General features: G+C 41.4%; 1 protein-coding gene across 1 annotated transcript in view; it reads left to right on the top strand.

The window, feature by feature from the left end:
• Positions 1-20931, top strand: part of cdkal1 (CDK5 regulatory subunit associated protein 1-like 1) — a 200574-nt gene extending 179643 nt beyond the window's left edge. The window contains exons 13-15 of the mRNA XM_076081315.1: positions 1605-1688; positions 5098-5262; positions 19371-20931. Of these exons, the coding sequence (XP_075937430.1) occupies positions 1605-1688; positions 5098-5262; positions 19371-19535 (414 nt within the window). The 3' untranslated portion in view covers positions 19536-20931. The remainder of the gene's footprint in view (positions 1-1604; positions 1689-5097; positions 5263-19370) is intronic.
• The last annotated feature ends 318 nt before the right edge of the window (positions 20932-21249 follow it).

The raw sequence follows: 21249 nt of genomic DNA, 5'->3' as shown, positions 1-21249 counted from the left end.
AAATGCCCCGAGATAGGAGAGAGGGATGGAAGCAAAATGATAAGGACGGGAAGGAGGGAAGAAAAGAGCACAGAAGATGGGTGTCTGCAAAAATGGAAACACCCTGAGCAATGTGTCGGAGCCGTGACTTTTAAGGCTCTGACATATTGCTACAGACATGATCAGTCAGCACATTTTTTTACAGTACGGGGCTCATCACCGATGGTTAAAATGCAAATACTGCCTATTGAGCCTACAGAACTACATGTTGCTGCTATTTAAAACCCAGGTGGTTTATGATGGACGGCTGGCCGGGATAAACTTTCTGTGGTGGTTCCTCACATGACACGATTATTGGCATGTTTTTATAAGCCAGGATGCAGTGTTTCTAATGTGCTACAAAATTAATTGTTCATCAATCCAGACACGTCAGGGGATGCATTAGACCATGTTAACAACAAAGTATTCACTTTGTACATCCACAGAAATATAAAATGAATGTGGACCCTCCATGATCACGGTCAAATATTTGTCAAAAATGAATTGTCAAGATACTCGTCCATGGGGGACAAATGGAAAATAAAACATATTTCCTTTCTAAGTCAATCCGAAGGTGGCTTTATTCACGCCTGCAGTACTTTGAACAAAAAATATCTTCTCTTCTTTCTCCGTCTTTGAGTCCACAACATTCTTCATAGTTTCCCATACAAAATATCTTGATTGGGAGGCCATGTTGTAGTGTTTGATTTTCTGATTTCCTGAATAGTCTGTTCTCTTTTAATTGTATCCTGCCTAGCCTTTCTTTTTTGAAAGGAAAGGAATGTAATCGTAATCACTATCCTCTCAGCAGAAGCGCTAAAAGTGAAATGTCTCCAGAACCTTGAGATTGTAATTAAATGCTGAACTGCACTAACAGAAAACATGAAAGTGCAAAACTTTGATTGAGTTGAGATCTTGATGAATGGAAGCATATTGTATGACTGAGGCAGCTTGTTTCTGTTGAATTGAAACCGAATGAGATATTCCAGCCTGGATAACAAAAGCAGTATAGCCTTGCTCGTGAAGGTGCTGTAGATACTCATATTGTACTTAAACTAAGTTAAGCATTTTGTGTTTGTATACGGTCACATTACATCAACAATGTGTGTCAGCAGATGGAATGAGTAGATCTGTTTCAATATGCAATGAAACAAGGTTGTTATGTCCGCTCAGCTAAAGCAAATAACCCTCATTTCGAACACGTTTCTAGCAGAGTTATAGAAGAAGAATATTAAGCAAAAATGTGAAGTCCTTAAAGTAAATCAGAAAAAAACATGTTTTTAAGTGAATATGCATCCTTCCTAACTCACAAGCTCATCATTCGCAAGAAACAGACTAAATCAAACCAAAAGAGATGCAGAGATTGAGAAGAAAGTAGAAAAGATGATTGCCATGGATATTAATCCTGTTGTTTTCATTGGTTACAGTCAGCATATGGCTGAGGACACACACACACACACACACACACACACAGATGGCCACGTCTATAGATGAAAACACATTTGCACAAATGCTGCATGAAGGGCTGATGTTTCATGAGTCAATAATCGTGTATGTGTTTGATTTTGTGTTTTCTCTCCGTGTAGGTCGGGGAGAGGCAACATGTGTTGGTGACGGAGGAGTCATTTGATGCTCAATACTATGTGTCTCACAACAAGTTCTACGAACAGGTAAGATAATTGTTCAAACAACAAAACTGTAATAAATGACTTGGACGCATAATCCATGTATGTCTTTCACCAGCACATTACATGCATTACATTTCATATATTTAAACAACCAAAAAATAAATTAGTTCAATTAGTTTCACTTTCATTTGCTCTTGTATTGTATTTAGCTTCAGAGATAATGATGGCTAATATTTTTATAAATTGTTATCCAACTTTGTTCATCAAACTTATAATCAAGCTAAGTTGCTCTGGCTGGTATGATGGCAAAATCTGCTGAAGAAAGATTCAGCGAGCTGGATGTTTGTTGACACTTTGGCATCCTAAAGATGAATCCTAAAATAGTTTAGTTGGCCTACAGACTCTATCCACCATCGAACACGTATAATGAAAAGCAGTAAATGAATCTGTATTTGATGAAAATGTTCCCGTATGTGAAGCTAATCCAACCCTCCCTCATTTTCACACTTAGTAAATCAGGTCATAAGCTTTGCTTTGCATGTGACAGAGTTCTCACAGCAGGTGTCAGAAGCTTAAGCATGTATTGACTAAAGTAGGTTAGCTTTAACATCACAAATACACACACACACACACACACCCTGCGGTGGTCATGAGCGCATTTGGCTGCTGATAGCGGCAGTACTTTTTGCTTCTTTTTTTTTTACAGTTTTAACATTAAGGTCAGCCCTAAAGACATGCACATTCCATCCTACACACACATACAGCTGTTCATATACACACACATCCGCATGGCTTCAAAGACTCTCGACCTGTGAAAAATTCACTTTAAGACATCTTCAAATAAATCAATTTCCTCCTGCTTTAACCATCATCAGAAACATGTTTGAAGTTATGGTTTTTATTAGCAGGGAGGGCAGGGGATGGTAATCATTTTTCCTCCCCTCTCCTCCCTTCCTCTCCTCCTCCTTTGCACCTCCTTCTGCAGGCTATAAACTTAAGTTACAAGTGTCACTCGGTTCATGTGTGTGTTGTGACGTGCCGACTCCTCCATGCATGTGTGTCAGTTGACTTTACTCAAGAGGAAAGCACGTTGATATGTTTGATGTTTTCCCTCTCCCATTTTTTTGGGACATAAAGTATTTGGCATGTACTCCTAAATCACACTTTAAAAAAGAACATGAAAACACGACGTACCAATATGTTCTTGAATCTGTCCCCCCAGGGGATACACCCCCGTATCATGTATACTGTATGTCTCCAGTCACAGGACACATACACACTACAGAAGTCTGACTCACATCGCAAGTTGTATTTTGATAACGTCCTGTTATTTCTCCTCACTTGTGTATATATATTAATATTATTCTCCATATCGTTGTTGTTTTTTGCGCTATAATGCGATCACACTTGAACATTAAAGTTTAATCAACACTGTATATCACTCTGGATAACAACATCCCAAAGATTTAATAGAAAAGGAAGAATAAAGGGAAAGTAGGATAAGATAGAAAAGCCTGCATTGATCCCCTGAGGGGATATCTGGTGTTACAGCAAATAAATAGAGAAGGAATAATAAAGAATAAATAACATAGAGATATATACAACTAGTGTAAGAATAGATAATAGCTGCGGGTCTAGTATATATGTAAACAGTGTACACCAAAATAATATATACTAAAGTTAAGTTATAATCGTTAGTTTTGTTTGTATTGATTAACAAAATATAAATATAATATAGTATATGATGTGGTAAGACATTACAACATATTTACATAGTATAGTAGTATAGTATGGTTTTAGACATAGTGTTAGATGCAATGTAATGGTAGTAATAATAATAATTATAATATAATATAGTTTTGCATATAATATAGTATAATAAGAGAAAGAGAACAGCAAAACATTGAAGAGTTCAGTTAGGAGGATTGGGTGGTTAAGGGAGAAATATGGGGAAGTCAAGGATCAGGAAATGAAAACAGTAGTGGGAGCAGAGACAAGGGACTAACGGAGGTGGAAAGGGGGGGGGGGGGAGGGAGGAGAGAGTGGGTGTGTGGGTGGAGTGAAGTGGGGAACACGGTAGAGAGGTGTGAGTGTGAACAAATGGCCTAGTTTCACTTTTACACCATCGGATGGATATCTGTCCTGACGGGTATAATAGGCACCCGACCCACCTGTGTGTGTGTGTGTGTGTGTGTGTGTGTGTGTGTGTGTGTTCGTGGTTCAGTGAGGAAGTCGGAGGGGGGGTGGGGGGGGTTCCAATGTAATCGGACAAGCTCTTTCATCATTTAATCACCCTGTAATGGGCCTCACCTTCACACACACAGTCACTTACCTTCCTCCCCCACAGCCCTGCTGTTTTACCTCTCTGCTCTCAGCCTGGTTGTTGGCTACCTACAAACACATACACACACACACACCCTCACAGTGGCCAGAGTGTCGAGCAGCAGGTGTGTTGATTAGGCAGGTGTGGCGCTGGCTGTGTGTCTGCCTGGGCCGATCTCCGATCATATTCCACCATCTGGATGAAGACTGACAGATTAACACTGAGCCAGGCTTACTCCTGCCGTCACAGCAGTAGCACTCCCTCCACCAGTTCACAAGCTCGTCTCTGCCCAGTCAGTATCTTAGCCCTGCAGAGTCGTAGACAGGCCACCAGGTGATCTGAGTCAGCAAGCAACCGCCCTGCTGAAGTGAACTTGGGCAAGACAACGAATCCTCAGCAGCTCCAAGGTTTCTGTTCTATACCTGATCTTAGGTTTAATGAATGACCCCATTATTATTAAAGAAGTAAATCATTACTCTAACAGCTGTGAACGGCATATATCATTGTAAATCTGTCAACTGTGTGGTTAGTTTGAAAATTGTTTTTGGAAGGAAAAGCATTAGATCTTTATTTACAGGGGTAAGCCATTAAGAGCAAATTCCGTTTCACACTCGGCCGTAATTATAACTTTGTTTTCTTTTCCTTCCTGCTGAGATTTATAGTTGCCATGGTGAAATAATAAGACAAACCAGCAAAATCCCGATGGTTTATCTCGCAGCTGTTGCCGTAGTTTTTCATCTTGAGGGCTTCTATAAATGGAACTGAAAACACTCAGCCCTGGGTTTGTCTGTAAGCGGGCAGGGACTGGCTAAATAACAATGTGGGAGAGCATTGGGGAAAACAGTTTTAGAGCGGCGGTTAATTGAAAATGTAATCGACAGATGTGGTGAAATATGCAGAGGGTTGATTATTTGTTGGAATGGAAGGTGATATAGATGGGTCTTTCTAGTTGAATAACAAGTGAATGAGCAAGTTGCTGGATATACGTCACCTCTGGTCACTAAGGTACAGTCACTGCTACAGTGAGTGAAATCCCACATTGTGAATTATGATTCATTGTGGTTCTTTTTGGGGGTTATACAGATGTGCAGTGGTATCAGTTATGATGTGTGGCTCTTTGTTTTGCAGGTGCTGGTGCCTAAGAGGGCTGAGTTCAAAGGGAAGATGATTGAGGTGGACATCTACGAGGCAGGAAAACACTTCCTGAAAGGCCGACCGGTAGAAGAGAGTAAGCCCTTCACTCCCTCCATTGCCAAACCACTTCAGAAGGGAGAGGTGTCCGGCCTGATGCAGGTAAACGCACACAAATACAGTTCAATGCAGGCCTCGAGTCACATCATTTTCCAATTAAATGCTGCAGTAATGTAAGCACAGTCGTCGCTTCACGCTTCACCACAAAATATGAAGTAAACTGTTTAAAATAGCGTTTACTGGGTGGTTGACATAAAACAAAAGGAATAGCACAACATTTGGTTTGAAACTAAACCTGACCTGGAGATCAACCTGAAGGGGCTAAATACAAGATTGGAAGCATTTCTATTGCCTCCCAACGGCTCTCAACATGGCAGCGGCTGAGCAGGCAGCTAACAGCGGTAACAGCGGTACCATTGCAAACAACGGCGTCGGTAATGACAGAGCTAACCGTGTTTTCCTGAGGGTGAGTGCTACGCTTCTGTAACGATTTATCAGCTGTAACTGGCGTATGAGTATGAGCCATGAGCCAGCCAATGGAGCACGCTCACATGCACTGGGCCTGGCTGTGTCAACAAAGCCAGGAGAAGCTCAGATTACAACACACACACACACACACACACACACACACACACACACACACACAGGGAGAGTGACTTCAATCTCTGCTCAGGTAGACATTACTCTGCTGTATCTTTATATAGCAAAGAGTTGTTGGCTGCTATATTAATGCTCTGATTATAGAATTTAGAACTTTAAATGTCAGGAATAAATAGAACTACCGGTAAAACATGACATAAAAGAGAGTATGTGGGAACTAGAAAGGAAAGAGAGTAATGCTGGTACACAGGTTAAGACACTTTTTCAACGAGAGGCCATCTTGCGTTGGGATCACACCACTCTACATCGTGCCAGGGGAATAAAGTGTCAGGTTCCAAAGTACTGTTTGTGACCAAGACGATCTGATCTCTTGATGCATGTTCCATGGTCAGATACAGAGACAATAGATCACAAGATGCGATACACTGTGTTGTGAAGTCCATTCAATGCAATTTGATTCAGCTGCAAATTTATAATAATTAATGTAAGATTACATTATTTTACACAAAATAAAGCATATAAGTTTTAAGTAACTGGGATGGATTTTTCGTTGGGTTTTGTTAACCTAAGTTAGACGTCAATCTTAATTTAGTTTATGAGCGCATATTGTTGTAAATAAAACAGAGTATGATTTCAGATATTGTCTTCAGTCAGATGGATTTAGGGGCCAGGTTGCTTTGGAGTTTTAGCTGTTAGCATTATTCATCTTTGGTTGGTTGTTACTCTCCATAACTTTACAGTCAATGCCCAAATCCCAAGCTCACCGACTCGTTTCAATTCAATTTTATCTGTGGTGCTGTATCGATCTTTATGAGTGTACATGTGTCTACCAGATGTGTACTGGTCTTTTTTAGGTAATGAGAGGACCTTTCTGTCAAGCCCTCAAACTGTGTGTTCTCTCCTTATCCAAACTATAAAAGTTGTATTTACAACAGGCTATTCAAATTTTGTTCAGTCAGCAAATTAATTAGGTGTGTGTGTGTGTGTGTGTGTGTGCGTTTGTGTCCACATTTTGAATCCATTCTCGCTGCAGTTTGTGGAAAAGCCCCAGTGTATCAGGCGTGAGATAAGTAATTTAAGATAAGCTGTAGCTGGCTAAACTGTCCTCTACCTTCCTTTCCACCACACACACACACACACACACACACACACACACACATGTTAATGTATCTGTTTCACTGCATGTTATTTTTCACTCCGACTAGCTGTAGCTTATAGCTCAGGACATGGAGCCACAGAGCAGAATATGATACACTTTCTAATTTCACACTCCATCAGCCTTTACTGCCAGAGAGAGAGAGAGAGAGAGAGAGAGAGCGAGAGACACTGATGAAGAGGAGAGAGAGAGAGAGAGGACACTGATGAAGAGGAAAGCAAGCGGAGAGAGAGAGAGAAGACGCTGATGAAGAGGAGAGAGAGAGGAGACACTGATGAAGAGTAAAGCAAGCGGAGAGAGAGAATTTTTTTTGGAGGCAGAAAATGAGATAAGAAAAACGGTCTCACAACAAGCCAAGCGGTGCGTCACTCAGCACTGAAAAGTTCAGCTGTGGGGACTAGACCTTGTAAAACGAGTTGCCTCATAAAGTCTGCAGCACATCCAATACACACACTTGCATTTGTTTCCCCACACTCACACTCCTTTAACATTCTTCGACATTCTTACACAACACGCTGTAATATTATTTGGGTTGATGCAACCACGCATGCACTCTCTCTCAGACACACACACACACACACACACACACTCTTCATACTGTTATGCACAATGTTTTTCACAAACTGACAAAAAAAACACACTGTCTGTACTGTAAATACCTTTGTCTGATCAATGTCCTGATATCAAGAGGAAGATGGAGGTCCGGTCATCATTTCCACCCTTAATGTGCTCCAGAGGAGAATTTAAGTAGATATCTGGACTTACTTTGTTCAATCTTTTTATAATGACAATAGCCGGATAGGACACATAATCACTCTGTGTCTGTTTAACACCCTGTGGAGATGAGATGCAGTGGCAGAGCAGTGTGTGTTGAAATACAGTGGTGTATCAGGATTTGCAAAAAAATAGAAGAATGAATGCTCGTCTCTGCTTTCCACAGCATATTTTCAATCAACATATTGTTATATTCAGTGATCTCCAGTGATGCTGCTGATGATCTGTAATCCATAGTCCTTGACCAGCATTGTCAGCTCTTAATGACACCAGAGTGGCACTGGAGCACAGTGCTCAAAGATAAGTGACCTAATGGCTTGGAAACAAAGCAGTAGTTGCAACACAGACACACTTATTGTACAGCCCTCTGGTATATGTGATGTCCTTGACAGCCGTGTGTCCAGCATTTCTTATTATAAGTGAACAGGTCTGATTGACAGTATGCATAGTTAGATCTGACACTAGCATACCAATGTACACACACATATCTAAGGATACACACTGGTGGCTGGCCTGTACAGATTGAAGACATCTATTTTCTACAAGTCTCCGCGTGAATCCACCACACACTGAGCTGTATGTGAGATGAATGAATGATTAGGGAAAGGCAGAGAGATGCTCTATAATTACAGGCTTTTGGCAAAGAGCGAGAGAAAAACATAGGAATAAAGGACCAGGAGAGAGAGAGAGAGATTGCGTGATGAGGTGCATGATAGCTGAGTAGCTGATAGAAGGACAGGGTCCGAGCTTTGTCGTTCCATCGAAGATGCAGAGGAGCATCGTAAGAGAGAGTGAGAACGAGAGAGTGGTAGATAAGTGGGTGATTGGATAGGCGGAGGAACCCACTAAGGTCTGTAATATCCATTTGTCGAAAACGAAAAGTGAGAGATCTATCATTTCTGAGTTGGAGAGAGAGAGAGAGAGAGATGATTGCACACCATCCAGCATCCATGCTGATGTGTGTGGGAATGAAGCAATACTGCCGGATGGATGGATGGATAGAGGAGTGACATGTGAAAGCTTGTGTGGACGGCTGTGGACCGATGGACTTGAAAGAGGACAGATATAGTTGAATGTATGGCTGTGAGACGTGATGGCTTGGATGCACACAGCTGATGGATGAGGAGATGAATGGATGCATGGATGTGTGAATGTATTGCAGGTACAGACATTATGGATGGATGGATGAGTAGTGAGGATGGATTCATAGTGATCTCATGGCACACTGCTCTTTGTCTGTGTGCAGCCCAAGATCAGGCCTTTGTCGGGTGCCACATGTTCATTAAAAGGCCTTGGTGTTTTTGCCATTCCATGAAACAAGACCAAGGTTTTAGAGAGAGAGAAAAATTTGCTTTTATTGACATGAATGACATCTCTTCTTCTGTTTCTCTTTCTTACCCGCTCTCTATCTCTCCGGCTGTCAGCCCATCATTCACAGAAACAGCACTTTCAGCAAAAGGGGAAGGATGGTAATGAGTCTTTTAGTGGGACACAATAGCAAAGAAAGCACTCAACAGCACGGCGGAGGAAAGAAAAATAGAAAGTATCTTCACCAGTCCTCATCCTCAGATGGAATTAAATGATAGAAGACGAGGGGATATGTGAGAGAGGCCAAAAAATGAAACAAGAGTGAAAGAGAGAGCAAGGTAGACGGGAGAGATCAGGAGACAGAAAAGCAGCTTGAGTGCCACCCAATGATCAGTTCTTTTCACGGCATACTTTCTCAAGGAGACCGAGAGAACAGGAGAAAGAGAAGAAAACGGCTCTGCTCCTTTCACAAGACAGCAAATTGACAGTTGGTATGAAAGACGGAATAGAAAAAGGAGTGAGCTGGGCAGGGAATACGAGTAGTGAACAATGTTCCTCCATGACCACAAATTGACAGAAAAAAAAAAAAAAATGGAGGTGAATGGACGAATCTCAGCTGGCGTATACAATTTCATTTTCCCTTTCTCTGGGGCTTGTATTCATGGTCTCCCCAGCCTTCCTTGTGGCTTTCTTTCTTTTTCATCATATCTCTGTTTTTCTTTTCTTTCATTGCTTTTTTCTTTGTATTTGTGTCCCGTGTCATTGTTTCATTATTTATCCTCTTTTTTCCCTTCACCTCTTGCTCCTCTGTCCTCGCAATTCTGTTTTTAATCAGTTCATCCATCTCGCGTGTGTGTGTGTGTGTGTGTATACACAGTATTTGACTTGTTTGGCATGAATGGGTAGAAAAATATAAAAACACTGCGTGGAAGTGTTCAATTTATAATTGTATCTTTGTATATTCTAGTACAGGCTGAGTGGGTGGGATTGCTGGTATTTTGCATCATAGTGCTTACAGAACATTTACACAGACACACACTACAGGTTCATTGGTAAAATCAAAGATTTTACGCACACACACACACACACATTGAATCTGTGTACACACGTACACAACGACGCACAGTTCCCCCGGTGTGTGTGACAGACTCCTACTAGCCGCAGGCTATATGAGACACTGGCTGTATTCACATGATCGTCATGCAGACAGAACACACACACACGTCTAACACAAACATGTATACGCACACGCAGGCATGAAAATCTGCATTTCACACCAAACAATTGAACCGCTCCGTCTTGACATGCAACTGTTGTGGGTTGTTGCTTTGATGTTGCGTTATGCACAAATCATGTTGTCATCTCTATTGTCAGGAAAAGCACAAAACAATCAGAGATCATGCTGTCTCTTCTAGACCAGATACAGTAAATCCTCTCAAATCCATTTTTTTTTCTTACGATTTAACATGTCAAAAGGTTTTGCTTGGCCTTTGCATGACTTTGTTTACTCTAATAGCAAAGAATTAGTTTTGCCTTCAAAGCAGCAGCTATTTCCAGCATTTCGTTTAGCATGTCACATTGTACTGCATGGCCTGCGTTTTGTGTATACTTGAAGACCCAAAGTCACACTAACAAAGGAATGAATGTTAAGCCATCAAATATTAGTCTATTTTCAGAATTCTTACCTAACACGTCAAATGGCATTACGCAGCCCCCGTCTGTTTTGTTTATTTCAAATGTCAGGGGGTTTTAAATACCCCTTGCTCTGAGTTTGCTGTTAAACCACAGATAGAAGATGTAAATAACAAAGCACTTAACCAAAAGCTGTTGGAAGAAAACAAAAAAAGATGTTTAGTTATTTAGCAATCACGGTTTTTTTTTGGCCTTTTCTTCCGTGTTATTGTAAAAATGATCCAAAACACACCAGCAAGTCCACCTCTGAATGGCTTAAAAAAAACAAAATGAAGACTTTGGAGTGGCCTAGTCAAAGTCCCGACCTGAATCCGATTGAGATGCTGTGGCATGACCTTAAAAAGGCGGTTCATGCTCGAAAACCCTCCAATGTGGCTGAATTACAACAATTCTGCAAAGATGAGTGGGCCAAAATTCCTCTACAGCGCTGTAAAAGACTCATTGCCAGTTATCGCAAACGCTTGATTGCAGTTGTTGCTGCTAAGGGTGGCCCAACCAGTTATTAGGTTTAGGGGGCAATCACTTTTTCACACAGGGCCATGTAGGTTTGGATTTTTTTTTTTCCTTAATAATAAAAACCTTCATTTAAAAACTGCATTTTGTGTTTACTTGTGTTATCTTTGTCTAATATTTAAATTTGTTAGATGATCTGAAACATTTAAGTGTGACAAACATGCAAAAAAATAAGAAATCAGGAAGGGGGCAAACACTTTTTCACACAACTGTATACCCTAAGGTGTAGTTGCTTTAGGCTGAGGGCTTCAGCATCCTATCCCTTCAGATAGTTGGGTAAGCAACTGTGAAGAAAGACTAGGTAGATGTTCTGCTCCCATTATCTCCACATCCGGTCAACCGTTTAATGTAAGCTTTTACTTTGCAACAGTGTTCAGTCTTTAATCATGCTAATGGAAATGACAACAATAGTTTACAGGGATGATTGTCTTTGCTCACTTACATTTTGTTCAGTGTTGGGATGCACCTGAGAAATATAATCTTCCCTCTTTAATCCCAAACTCAGGAAAACACCTTGCTACTTAATCACCTGAGACACATTACCTGGAATCACTCCCAGGACACAGATTGTTGGCAAACTGCTTTAATCAGCAAGTTACTTAACGTAATGGTGTATTGGATGACGTCAAATTAAATCTGAAATATGACTTTGGTTGTCTTACAACCACCTCAGGCCTCTTCCCCTCTTTGCCCTCAGGCAAAGATACGACCGAGTAAGTGGGAAGAGTAATTGGTATATTACACTGACCTTTTTCTTGTCCACCAAGTGTGCGTGTGTGTGTGAGTGTGTGTGTGTCTGCACACGTTATGTCCGTGTTAGGTCTGTTCAGCTTTTTCCATTGCCTGTCTGAAAGCATCTGCTGTCTGTAATAGTACCATGTCATGTGTTTGAAACATACATTCACACCTAACACCTCACTGTACACATGTAGTGTTCTTCTGGATGTAGTTAACTGTAGCTGTAAACCTATTTGCGAGGACAAGGCTTGATACGTGTGTGTGTGTGTGTGTGTGTGTGTGTGTGTGTGTGTGTGTGTGTGTGTGTGTGTGTGTGTGTGTGTGTGTGTGTGTGTGTGTGTGTGTGTGTGTGTGTGTGTGTACAGTGGCGGCCGTGCATTTTATACCTGGGCCTTCACTGCTGTCCTGCAGCTGAAACACAGCTACGGTTATTATTTGTTTTGTGTCAAAATGAAGCTCAACACCTATAGATAGAGTGCGTCTCCTCTCTGCTCTGACTGCTGCTGTGTGTGCTTTGGGGCGGCGGAGGGGCTTGCGGCGGTGCAGAACGTACGTGCTTTCACGAATGTGCCTTCACGAGTCAAAACCCCACAAAAGTCTCCAACAACACCAGAACAAGTTGCTAGATTTGTCACTAGTAGCTTTTGACAAAAAAAGGTCGCCAGATTTAGCGAGAGAGTCGCCAAGTTGGCAACACTGACACCGGCTAAATATGCCCCCAGAGCAACACTGGACGTAACAATGGTTCCTATCACATATAAAACCAAACAAAAATCTATCTTCAAATAATAACATATAAATAAGCATATTAAAGCTACTGCAGATGTAAAAACAAAAGCAATAAACTTACCAGAGCTGCTGTTCACTATTTAAAGACAAAGTCCATCCTCCTTTCTTTGTTAATAAAGAGTTTAATCCCACGGTTGTTCAGTACATCCGTGTGTTTTAGTTCCAGAAAGAAGTCCTTCTTGATTCATGGACGCCAGTGAAGACAGTCGAGCCTCTCCAGTTGTATTTCTTGAACACGTTTTAATGCGTTTGAGGGCTGAAAATGTCCGCTCGACAGAGGCAGCAGATTTTGGCATTGTCACCGCCCAACATGTCACGCTAGCTCACTGACCAATCACGTACTTGTAGGCCAGCTAGCAGGCTCTGGCACGTCAAAGAATACGCCCAACATGTCAAACTAAAGATCTGATTGGTTGAACACTATGACAATCAACAATATCGTCCCCATTCACTTAAACTGCAAAGGGATTCACTTGTGAGTCTGCAGGCCTCTCTTCTTACCTAGAGACACAGAGGTGAACTCTGATTGGATAAAAGCTCTACTTAACACAAGCTGCACTGGAAGCAGAGCGACTGAGGAAGACAGTAGCTGTGCAATGAGAAAATAAGGTAATGTGAAAAATATTTTTATAAATTATAATACATGTGTATTTAAGAAAAATTATTAAATTATAAAATAGCTCTAACTTTGTGATTCTGTTTAGGCCAGCAGAGAAGGCTTTGCAGGCCCTGACGGCCCACCACTGTGTGTGTGTGTGTTAGAGTGTAAAGTATACTTGCTTATGTCTGTTAGTCAGGTGTATAGATAAGCACCGTATGCACTGTAATATACAAAATGCGTGCATCAAGTACAAGATCTAAACCTTGTGTGTGTAAGAGAGAGAGAGGGAGTTACATTTAATCAGTTTGATGCCTTATAGAAAGCAACTGTCTGTCAACTGGGTTGTGCTGCTGGTTTGGTGATGCTCTGGTGCATTTCCCAGATGGCAGCAGAGGAAGCGGTGAGTGGAGCAGGGACACTGGTGTCTTAAATGATGTTTGGGGATTTTCATATGCAGCAAGTAAAACTCAATGGGTATTGTTAAGTGAAGGTGGTTCTGTCCTTATGGTTTTGGGTGTTCTCGACAGTACAGCGATTCGTGTAGGTTGGGGATTTAGTGTCGCAACCAAATCTTTTTAGATGGAGCAGGAAACATCTTTTGAGTGTTAATAATGGCTATGAATCACATTAAAGGTACTATTGTATATGCTGTGATATGCACGTCTTATGTGTGTCAATATCTAATGCATGTATATGGGCACAACCACTGCTGACGCTGTCAACACTTTGCTATAGCCCTGGAAACGTCATCACAGCCATACTAAAATGTATATAACTGCTTGGCTTGGACACCAGCCCCACTGACTACTGACTGGAGTCAGCAGTTAAAACCCCAAAGCAGTGAAATACCACAGTGGCACCACATTAAATAACTGTTAGCAAACAGTGACCTTCAGCACAGAAAATATGTCTCCCTCTCCAGCTGCTTTATGGTAGATAGAACTGGTGATATTGATTTCCATTCCCATGGTCTACAGACACGAGCGGATGCACTGTTGTTTTTTTTTGCACCTTCTGTTGCGTACAGGGAGAAAATAGAGCCAGCAACAAGCCGCACCTCTACTTCTAAATTTAATTCATATTCAGGTCATTTTTTTAGCAGGAAAAAAATCAAATCTAGATTAAAATTAGGATTAAGCCTTTCATAGATGATTTGCTGTGATATATATATATATAGTGATGTGTGCCTATGTAAACTTGTGTGTGTGTGTGCACACACATGTTGTGTAGTTTTACCCACATACACCGTAGTGTCGGAGAGTTTCACAGTAGCGCCGATGGAGGAAATTCATGATCACAGATGAAAAAGAGGAAGACAGAACGTGACACAAGTTTCCCACTGAGCCTCATTACTCTTTTTGAGTTCCAACAAAGACATTTATTTGTTTCAGAAATATTAATTGTAATCACTCTTAATTTCTCTCCCATCCGTCTGTGTTGAAAATGCAGCTGCAGCTCATTGTGATTGTCACTATGGCTTTGTCAAATCACCCGTGACTAAGGAGCCTGTTACAGTATCTGTTTAGACACGCACACACACACACACACACACACACACACACACACACACCACTTCCATGGTCTCTGTGTCTAGAGCGACGCTGACAGCTGGTGAGGATCATGTGAGAAATGTGACCACTGTGTATTGTGCTTTCTGGCTCTCGTGATGCGTTAGTGTGCGTCACTGTGTGTATCTTTGTGTGAATATGCCAGTGTGTTGGCGGAGGCTGCACCAGACAGATTTTTCTTTCAAAAAAAAAAGGTGCACGCGTGGAATTGGAGCAAGAGTTTTTAAGACACAGGGAGACGTTTGAGAGTCCCAGACCTCGAGGGAAAAGGATCTCGCTGTGCTAGCCTGTCCGTCCCCCTAGTGTAGCGTTAGATGCTTTCCAGGAGGATTATTTTTGCTCTTCTGCTGTGAGCAGAGACAGAAATTCTCCACCACAGGCCTACACGTACAAACACACTTACTCACAAATGCCAGCTCTCTTACTCTCTCTCTCTCTCTCACAGACGTATGCACGAACTCAGCACGCCAGCTAGCAGGTGGTGAACTATCATTGAAAGCCACATCTCTCATCTTTTCCTTTCTGTTTTTCTCTTCTCTCCTCCCCTCTCCCCCACTGTGCTGACACGCACCTACTGCCACTTGGATTTTCACTTATCCTCCCTACTTCTAATAGATTTTAGACTGTGCTATTCAGTCTCTCGCCCGGCGCCCTGTTGTGAGAGGGCACCTGCAGAGAGACTGATAAATAGATGGATGGAGAGGAAGGCAGCACACTTGGCCTGTCAATGTAGAGAAGTATAATGGCTCTGACACTCAACTTTTTTTTTTTCTATTTCACCAGCCCTTTGCTCTTAATACATTTCTCTTTTTGTTTCCATAAAATAATAATGTAACTTGCTCCTGTTCTTACTCACGTAAGCAGGACATGGCATTTGCCCTACTCAGTGAATTTCATTCATCAAGTCTTTACAGGAATTATTTCTCATTCACTTATTCCTGTTATGAATGAACCAACTTTTCTCTTTTTTTTCTGACACTGTCAGTTCATTAATCCTTTAATGAATAAGCCAATGTTTAAAAGGCGTACAGTGTAACCTCGGGGAAGAGTACTTTTCAAATATGTTGTTGCTGATGAGATTGGATCAGTGATTTGAACTCGTGACAGAAGCACCTGTATTCATTCTGATCGCATGATCACGAGTAGCACACATGCACCCTTATTGTTTTTCAAGCATCAAAAGAGCGTATCAGTTTCTCCATTAGAGAGTCCACCCATGATCCTACTGTAGTGGATACATCAGCCAGACCGCTGTTAGTGATTCTCCCGCCACCTATTGTCTAAAGTTACTGCAAGTGACTTTTAGATGTGTCACGTAGGCGTTGCTGGTCACAGTATCCATCCTCCATTGTGTGTGGTAACAGAGGAAAGCATTCAGCCACAGCGGCGAGGAGAAGAGTGGGTGGCAAGGTAGCATTCACAACGATCCGAGAGGACAGGGGGGGGCAGGAGTAATGTGTAGGATAGTAAGGCAGAGTACAGATGCTGTGCAGCTGCTCATACACACGGCCATGTGCACGCAACACGTGTAGGCGAGCACCAACTCTCTGTTACATGCAAATACAAACTGTAGGCATGTGTTTGTACTTTGACTAAATCTGTCGTGCTTTTATGCTGCATTCACATGGAATCAGGCAGATAGTAGACGGCAAACCGGATATGATTTAAGGGAGCGAGAGGAGGATGGTGCAATGAGTTGAGGCTGGCAGGAAATAACGGCAACTGTAGATGCCATCCTAAGTTGAAATATCATTTTTTCCATCCTCCAAGACTAAATTAACAAGCGGATGTTACGTAGCTCCCTCACACTAGGAGAGAAAGTTGTTTTGCTTGCAATATAATGTTAAGAGAATAGTGCATTTTGAAGCCGCATGCATTAATAAATATTAGACACAAAGGAATTGTATTTAATATATTTTATTCCATTGTCAAAGCAACATATTGTCCTGTGTTTTGTTTTTCCTTTTGCGAGTTTTTCTGTCTTCTCATAAAAACTTCTAAACTCTATAAGATGGCAAACTGATGCACAACATGCACAGCCAGATATCGGCAATGGTAAACAGAATTCCTCAAGTTGGCCAAGCTTCCTACATGGGAGAAAAAAAAGGATGGAGGATGAAAAAGAAAATGACCGGACCTGTCATTGGCGATCCATAGAGAGAAAAAATAAAAAACAGACGAGACAGAAGGTCGGTAAACAAGACTTAATGGAGATACTTGAGAGAGAGAGAACGTTCGGAGTCAATCTGCCTATGGTAAATATCAAAGCCAAACCTCATTCAGCTATCCCTAGTGAACTTGATTAAAGGTTATTCTGGAAGGCCGCTGATCAATTGCTCAATACCGCCCCACATAACCTACCTTCGTGGTGATACGGAACTTTACCAACTGTCACGCAGGAGGAGACGTATAGGAACCACCACAAGGTCATCCACATTGATTTTCACTCCGCTTAGAGATGTTGACAAGCGCTGTGGTTCTCCGATCCAATTTGTTTAACGTTCAAATTAAAAGAGACACATCTTGTGTAGGGTTATTTATTTGTATAGTAATCAATTGGCTTTGCTTGAAACTGCACTTCAGGTCTGCACTCTGAGACATTAGGATACAACTATATTAATGTGTAATAAAGCTGAAGGATGATCAATGAGGGAGGTCAGGGAGAAAGTATTCATGTAAAATGAGTGCTTACTGTTATGTTGCTCTTATCATCTTATTTTCGTGTTGCTTCAACAAGCCGCACCATGTGCTCATGTACATTGTTCAGGTTTTTTATGTTTGACCATTGGCGACATGCCAAACACACATACAGCAGTCCTTGCTTTAGGTGCACACTTCAACTCTGACGGAATTGTTTATGTATTTATATATTTGTTATAGAAAGATTGCTGCAAAGCAACGTGAAAATGCTTTGATTAACTCGAGCAATACCACAGTCTCAGCCGCGCTCTACCTCCATTGTAAGATAACTTCTCCCGAGCTGACATGCGTAACTCCATCACAGTGCACCTTCCTCAACATCAGCTTGATTCAATAGACAGCACTCTGTAATAATTGGATCACTAGAGAACTGCATTAACTGCTTTACACAGAGATAATGGCACCGTAATTGAAATGCGCTCATTTGCATAAGCAAATGGCTGGCTTTATGAATGCTTCCAACCACAAACTATCCAAATGAGCAGTGAATTTAAAATTGTGTTAATTATTGTTTCTGTAATTTCCAAATGAAACAGAGTTGTAGAGAGAGAGAGATAGGGAAGTGGAAGACATGCTAAGGCCCTGTAATTCCCCTTTGCTCGCCTAAATGATGGCGCTACATCCTAATGTCAGGTGGCATCAACAGATGTATTTCTAATAATGATCAGCAGCAATGATCCATGACGGATAGTCATGCACCACCTCACATAAATGGCTATTTTATGAAGAAACCTGAGTAGATTGTGATTTGGTTGACAAATGTGGCAAAATAAACTTCAGATATTTGTTTTTGTTTTTAAACAACTGAGTTTGGTCCTCCTTCTCTTCCTCTTCCTGCACTGACATTTATCTTTTCCTCCTGCTCAATTCTTGTCAGCATCGCTCTTTCCTGTCCTGTCACTGTCACATCCCTTCAGTTATGGATGTCTTTTTAATGATCCAACACATTAGGACTAAACAGAACTCACTGATTACAGACATTTAATTCGCTGGATCACTGGCCACTCTGCTGTCGGGCCTCGCTGTTTGATTTGTGACTGTGGCCAGCTGATTTAATCTAAACACGATCCCTTAATTATGAATTATGGACATAGCTTGTGCTACGAGCTGCAACGAACTCTGTGTCCAAAAGTGTGTGGGAGAATGACGGGGCCTTTGTGTGCAATGCTGTGTGTTTGCATGCGTCGGAGGAGTATTCACATTCAACTCTACTCACCGGCAGCTTCAGATCTTCCACCTCTACAACAGGAAGTAGGACGCGCTAAACATGGTGGCCTTCTTGACAAGATAATTTGTGCTATTTTAATTGAAATAGCTCATTTTTAACGACCAAAAGATTTGCATTCATGATCTCTGTAAGTGGACATTATCTGAAATGTAACGGATTCATTTTCTTGATGAGCAGGGAGACCGGACTGAGACCCTCACATAAGTAAACATGTGCCGTGCAGTTTGATTGAATAACTGCAAGCTGAATCCCTGTAGCTGATCCAGGGTCTTTTATTTCTCTGCCGAAGAGGGTAATCATTAGAGCCCCCCATATGCAGCGCATATCAAATCCACTCCTTCTCTTCTCACCTTTCATAATAAAAGCCCAAGACTAAACTCAATAACATAGCTTACAGTAGCTTAGGCTATACAACAATTGACCTCAGAGGTTGCTGTGAGTCAATAAGATGTGTAAAATACTTTTGGGGGAAATAAATAAAGGACACATCAAAACATTATCTCCGTCTAATTCAATTGCTTTTCTGTATGTTTGCCTCCACAGCAACCGATTGCCAATGGCATCCAGGATCCTGCTTCATCTATGCCTTCTTCATCCGTTCTGTTGATCGGCTCTCACAGTCTGGACAGGGAAGTACTGAAGAAGCTGGGAATCGGGCTCACTCTGGCAGCAGCCATCTTGGCCTTCATCATAGAGAAACTGTACTGATGGAGTAACTGCAGACTAGAAGAGGACTGTGCAGAAGGGAGAGGACGTATGTTTGAAGCGGGTGAATACAGCGACATCTCGTTACATCCCTTACGACATACCGCACATGCTCTTCTTCAAAGTTGAATGAACCCAAAGAAGAAGAGAAAGCGAGATTCATGATAACGCGTCGGTAACACCTACACAGTTAGTTGAGAGGAGTTGATATTGGTGTTTTCTGTCATTGAAGGAGGAATAACCCCATGGGCAATGACAGACCTAGCAGACACTTTTTATAAAATTATTAGTTTCAAATAACACCCGAGTTACACTCAATTTTCATTGGAATCTATTTCAAGTATCATATTCTGTCTCATATTTCTGTTACATTGTGTGTAACTGTTTCAGGAACATTCTACACGCTTTGTCTGTTCACTGATTGATGGCTGCAGCCTGACATTGTCCGGTTTTGGATCTTGTTTTGTGGTCTGTGTAACTGTTCCACAGAAACAAGTTAAGCACAATGCAGCTAGTTGATACTGGTGAAAAACATATTCTGGTCTTCTGTACCAGGACAAAGTGAGAGGATGATGAATGTGACTTTACAGCATGCTGAGTTGCAGTGTGATTCTCCAGCATCTTTATTTTGTTGTTGTTTTAAAGTGGGCTAAAGTGCTGAGAATGTAGATTTCCAAATATTGTACGTTATAAAGTTGTCCATCCTTGTTTTGATAGATTGAATTGTGCTTACTTTATCATATGTCTCATTTTATTCTGTGTAAAGAGCTTTATCATAATTTGGTATCCTTCATTTTAAAGTATTTGAATAAGAGTCACTGACAGTATATCTCCAGATCTTCATCACAAACTTCTTTCATCCTGTTTTTGAACTTGTTTTAACGCGCTCTTCTTTTGTGGTTTTGTTTAATTTTATGTTTTTTGCCTCAGACATCAAAGTCGAATGGAATTAGTTGACGTCTCAACTTCTCTGATTAGTTACAATGTAACAGTTGGCCAGGTGGACAATGCTGAGCGCTGGGATTGATGGTCATTACGGATCCATCATCACCACACGCTCTATGTGATTTATTTCTTCTGCATGTGATGATCTGCACTCGGGCCACCTGTCAGGGTTGTTTCATACGTTCTCCCTTCCGGTGCCTGTGGTGGTGTCTAGCTGATATCCACGTCAGCCATTTCTGCTGATGAAGGCAAATGTATCCAAAACTGTTTGCATTGCTGGACATCATTCGAGGTGAAGGTGGACCTTTTTTCTCTTTCTTGTATTTCAGGTGAACTGACCCTGTAATGCAAGTCCTCTGATATGTCAGCTACTTGTGGTGTATACATAGTCTGAGTCATTATTGAGACAGAAGTATCTTTTTGTTTGAACTGTTGAATAAAGGGCAAAACGCAATTTGTCTTGTGTGAAATTACGTGTTGATTGATCGACTAATTGAATTATTAACTTTACTATATGAAAAAACATGTTGTGCAGTTCCTCTTTAAATAAGTCCTTTACAATGTATATGGGAGAGTGCCATGTCTCTTTACAGCACTCTGTATCGTTGCCTTGTTGTCATGCATAGAGTCCGTTTGTGTTCCTCTCTAATGGCTTTCTGTTTTGCGGTACAACATGTGCTCTGATATTTCCGACAGTTAATAATTCATCCCCCAATTTATGTGTCGCATCGCACTGGCACGCGTCTCCATCAGTATGTCTGCAATTTTGTCT

This window comes from Anarhichas minor, unplaced genomic scaffold (assembly GCF_050575085.1).
Source record: "Anarhichas minor isolate MPS153535 unplaced genomic scaffold, ASM5057508v1 ptg000080l, whole genome shotgun sequence".
NCBI lineage: Eukaryota > Metazoa > Chordata > Actinopteri > Perciformes > Anarhichadidae > Anarhichas > Anarhichas minor.
The sequence above is the reverse complement of the archived record's forward strand: the minus strand, read 5'-3'. Positions and strand labels throughout refer to the sequence as shown.